At 41.9% G+C, this 4,909-nt stretch overlaps 1 protein-coding gene across 1 annotated transcript in view; it reads left to right on the top strand.

Moving 5' to 3' along the window:
- LOC133197652 (zinc finger CCCH domain-containing protein 13-like) overlaps positions 1-4,109 on the top strand; it is a 38,707-nt gene extending 34,598 nt beyond the window's left edge. The window contains exons 2-3 of the mRNA XM_061333770.1: positions 1-3,348; positions 3,481-4,109. The exon at positions 1-3,348 is cut by the window's left edge and continues 1,129 nt beyond it. Coding sequence (XP_061189754.1) covers positions 1-3,332 — 3,332 coding nt within the window. The 3' untranslated portion in view covers positions 3,333-3,348; positions 3,481-4,109. The remainder of the gene's footprint in view (positions 3,349-3,480) is intronic.
- The last annotated feature ends 800 nt before the right edge of the window (positions 4,110-4,909 follow it).

Raw genomic sequence — 4,909 nt, 5'->3', positions numbered from 1 at the left:
GAAATAGTGACCAAAGTTTGCCAATTGCTCGAAATGATAATCGCGCTTTTCCATTTAATAGACAGCCTCCTTTCCTTGATAGACCTCCTCTGGACGCACCTCAAAGTCAACAAAGTAGTTATGATTGGAATTCTGAGAATAGAGGACCATATGACAGACATACTGTACCTGATCAACCTCCGCCACGTAAATCACGATTCGAACAGCAACCGGACGAAAATTATAGGGACGATAATAGGCGGTTTGATCGACCGCCGCTTGATCGTAGACCGCCGTATGATGATTCTCAATCTGGAGACAAACAGTTTGATAGACCCGTTGATACTACACCTCCTTTTGATCGACCTACTGATTCGAGACCTCTCTTTGATAGGCCACCTGATTCAAGGCCACCTTTTGATCGGCCTTCCGAGTCTAGACCTCCATTTGATAGACCCCCAAACTCTAGGCCACCGTTTGATAGACCTGACTCAAGACCACCATTTGACAGATCCCAAGAATCAAGGCAACTATTTGAAGGAAACAGGGAAAGATTTCACCCAAATCAGAGACCTATTTTTAATAGGGATCCCCAACTTGGAGACATAGAATCTCGCAGAGAATCGCGTTTTGACGATGTTGGATCTCCTCCATTAGCAAGAGATGATGACAGATATAGACCACCTCCTCATGGAAGACCTCCATTTGATAAAGAAGTGGATCGCCCTGACAGTGAACCACAAGCAGGAGATGGGCTTCTCGGACCAGGGCCTCCTCTAAAAAGACTTGATGGAAAGATTGAAAATTATCCACCTTTTGGTGGACCAGGTGGACCCAGAATGCCCCCACCATTTAGACCAGGATTGAGACATCATTTTGAAGGGGACGGTGGTTTTCCAGAGAGAAGAGGCCCTCCCATGCCTAGATTTGGTCCGCGGGGAATAGAACATCGAGGATCTAGACCACTACAAAGACCAGGTGTACCTGATCAAGGTCCAAGGCCACTGTTGGATCATTTCGAACGCTCTCCTGTGGATCAAGACCGCCGACTTCCACCTGTCGCACGAGTTAATCCGAATGATCGAGGATATTCAGATAATATTCCATCTCTTTTTGATCTTGATAACCGTTTTGCCCTAAATTCACAGGAATCGTCTAAGAAACCAGAAGTTCCAATCGACGCTGATATGAGGGATCCTAAAGATCGATTACGAGACAGTGCAGATAACAAGAAATCCGACACAGATTCACGGCTAAAGTCAACTGAAGATCGTCGGGATGCTCGAGATAAGGACAGCCGTGATAGTAGGGATAATCGTGACAGAGAATCGCGCGATAACCGAGACTCCAGAGATTCACGTGACAGATATAGTCGAGATAGAGACAGGGACAGAGATAGGGGTCGTGAAAGAGAAAGAGACCGTGATAGGGATAGAGAGCGATCTCGTGACCGGGACAGGTATGATAGAGATCGAGACAGACGCCGGGATGATGATCGTGATCGTAGAGAGCGCCGAGATGACAGAAGTGATCGTGATAGAGATCGCGACCGAAGAGATAGAGATCGAGCTAAAGACATCAGGCGGGATAGCAAAGGACGCGACCAGTTTGGAAGAGATATACCTCGTTCTAAAGACGACGGCGAAAAAAAAGACTCTGATAGTCAGCGAAGTTCATCTAACACCAACCAGAAAACTCCGATAAAAGCACCTGAGACAAATACCCAAACAAAAACTGATTCCAGTAATCCTGCACAGGGTAAACTACCTGAGGATACGGATTCTCGAGGTCTAAAACGACCCTTGCTCTCTACCGATCCTGATATTTCTGTTAGAGTACAGGGTTTCCCATTGCATGTTAATTTCAGAGATATAAGGCAATTTTTTACAGGGTGCGAAATCCCATGGGATGGTATGAAAAGTGAAAAGGATGAAAGGGGTCAAGCAACAGGAATTATGTTTATTAAGTTTCAAAACCAACGAAGTTTCTGGGAAGGACTTAATAAAAATGGAAAACGTTTTTCAGATGGTAATCGAATCGACGTTACAAAATGTAATCTTAAGGAGTTCGAAAATTGCGACCCAATTTCTAAACTAGAAAATTCTGAAAGCGAAGAGACAAAACGTCCAAAGATGGAACAACCTTTAAGAACTTCACAATATATTATACATATGAAAGGACTTGGAATCAACGGAAAGAAACTTGATGTAGTAGAATTTTTCAAAGGATGTGAAATAGCAAAGAACGGAGAAGGCATTCACATTGAATATGACATCAAAAATCGTTGCACTGGCACAGCGTTTGTAGAAATGTTAACATTATCAGACTTTCAAAGTGCTTTGCTGTTAGATGGGAAAATGTTTAACTCTCGTGTTATCCGTATTTCAGCGGGAAGTCTTCGTGATGTGGAACTGTTGCATGAGCGTATGAAAGATGTCATGGCAAACAAAAAAATTGAGGAACAAGAGAAGAAACCTCTATTGCCGAATCCTGTAAACGTCGAACCAAACAGGATTTTAGCCCCGGATGGTGAATACAGAAATCGCATAACTACCAATCTTCATTGCGTGCATCTTCAAGGACTACCACCTCATGTTGTAGCTAAAGACATCGCTAAACTCTTTGATGGAATTGATATTGCACAGCGAGGAATACAGATAGTCCATGATTCAAATGGAAGACCATTAGGAGAAGCATTTGTAGAGTTCACTAACAATTCTGAATGCGAGAAAGCGCTAAATATGCCCGAGAGGACGATCGGTGATCACGAAGTAAGCCTGAAACCTATTCCAAAATCAGAAATGGTGGATATCCTAAAACAAATTCGACCGCCTTCACGAGGAGGGAATTATCCTCCTATGCACGGTCCTCCGCCTCACGGCATGGGTCCTCATGGCGGCCCTCCAGGACCCCGAGGACCACCGCCTCACGGAGGACCCCATCCACCCAAAGGTGGACCAATGCCTCACGGGGGCCCACCGCAACACGGACCACCACCTCACGGGCCCCCGCCACATGGACATCCGCCCATGCGTCCTCCACATGGGCCACCACACGGACCGCCTCATTCTCCGCATGGACCACCACCATCGTCAGGGCCCTATATAGGCAGACGATTCCCAGTGCTTATAAAAGGTTTACCTTTCACCATTTCGATACGCGAAGTCACCAATATGGTTCAGGGTTACAGTCCTATTGTAGAGTCCGTTAGAGTAATGGTTGGGAACGATGCAGGAGGAACCTCTGCCATGGTTTCTTTCCGCTGTATGGAGGATGCTGAGCAAGTTATTCGAGATCTGAATAACACGTTCTACAGAAATAAACAGATCCATTTATCACCAGCGCCGATGTAAACTTCAAGAAATAAAGGTACATTTTGCAAAAGTCGCTCTATTCAGTCATATTACATTTCGTTCTGCATGAAAAACAGGTCGATTGACAAAATGGTGATGTATATCATGCTGTTTATATGACGTTTAAAAATTCTTTTTATCTTTTCAGTTAAACACTGACGGCAGCAAGTGGGGGAGGCAGTAGCACTGAAATTTCCCTTACTTCCACGCACTGTGACCATTTTTTCACCATGCAGGCTGAAAAACTGACATTTTAATAGAAACTTTTAGTTCTTTTAATTTTATTGGCTGGGGCATGGGGATCTCTTTGTCCGGCTTCTTTTTCTTCTCTGAGCGGAGATCTGCTTTCATTCAAATGATGAGAACATTCTTATACATAAGAGATGTTGCTAATCTAACTGGAGATTAAAATAGGATTTAGCAAGAAAACTTCCGAGAACCACTATTACAGATCTTTTCCAAATTTTTACTGTGAATTTTTGTGAAGTTACCTGTGAATTTTACATTTTATGGGTGCAAGATTTTCAAACCATGCAATTTAATATTTTAAAATTGTAACCAATACATGAGGTTTTAGAATTTAAACTAAAACGAATGGCAACTTATATAAGAATTTATCATCAGCACAGAATTGAACTTGTAGTCGTATTAACCGACACGGACTGGTTTGTTAAGATGGTTATTTTAATTGTACATAATATATGTATCTTGTGTTCACGGAAAATGTTTAATCATGATTTAGTATGCTCTCTCCAAAATTAAAGAGAACAATCTGAATGATCTTTTTTTATTTTCGCAAATCTTTGGGATAATTCGTTGGTGTCGTGAAATCAAATGATGATGCTACATTTCCCAGATCAACTGACATCGTCTGTCCACTGTCGAAGTTTGATTCACAATCAGCTTGGACTTTGAAGTACCAAGTGAAAGTTGTATAACCTACATCATTCAACTCAAGTCTCGGAAACTGATTTAAACATGATTAAACTTAACATGTTTAAGGACCTATGGTCAGTGGCCAATCAAATTTTTTAATAAGATAAACAATAGGCCCGTGGGATACAACATTCACCTGAGCCACCCTTTTCCTGACGAATGAATAAATAACACCTCTAATATTGTCGTCTCCAAATTAAGTCCGTTAAAGAATAGTGTATATAAGCTTGGTGTCAACTTTACCTGTAGCCTTCCTGTTCTGTATGTCATCTAAATACAAATGACAAAGACTGACTACTTCTTGATCAGAGCAGGCCCGTGTGAGGAAAGTTCAACTGGGGTCGGTACGAGCGTAAAACCGAATAGTAGTCAACCAAATAAAAAATTAAAAATAACTTTTTTGATGGGACACACACGCAAATTTATTAAGGGGACACAGCTGTGAATTATATTGTATATACTGGCAAAATTACTGGGGGCAATCCGGGGATCCCCCCTCCGTTCTTACGGGCCTGCTGAAATATCATTTGATCCTTTGGCTCTTGTGAATATAAATTTCGTTTTTTCAAAAAATACAAAACGAAAAGTTATTTCCTTTCACTTGTACTTCAAAATAATATAAGGATAATTGAACAATAAAA

Source organism: Saccostrea echinata, unplaced genomic scaffold (genome assembly GCF_033153115.1).
Source record: "Saccostrea echinata isolate AGI-Se365-2 ecotype Australia unplaced genomic scaffold, CSIRO_AGI_Sech_v1 ptg000030l, whole genome shotgun sequence".
Lineage (NCBI taxonomy): Eukaryota > Metazoa > Mollusca > Bivalvia > Ostreida > Ostreidae > Saccostrea > Saccostrea echinata.
Note: the sequence above shows the minus strand (reverse complement) of the source record. Positions and strands in the feature narration are given on the sequence as shown.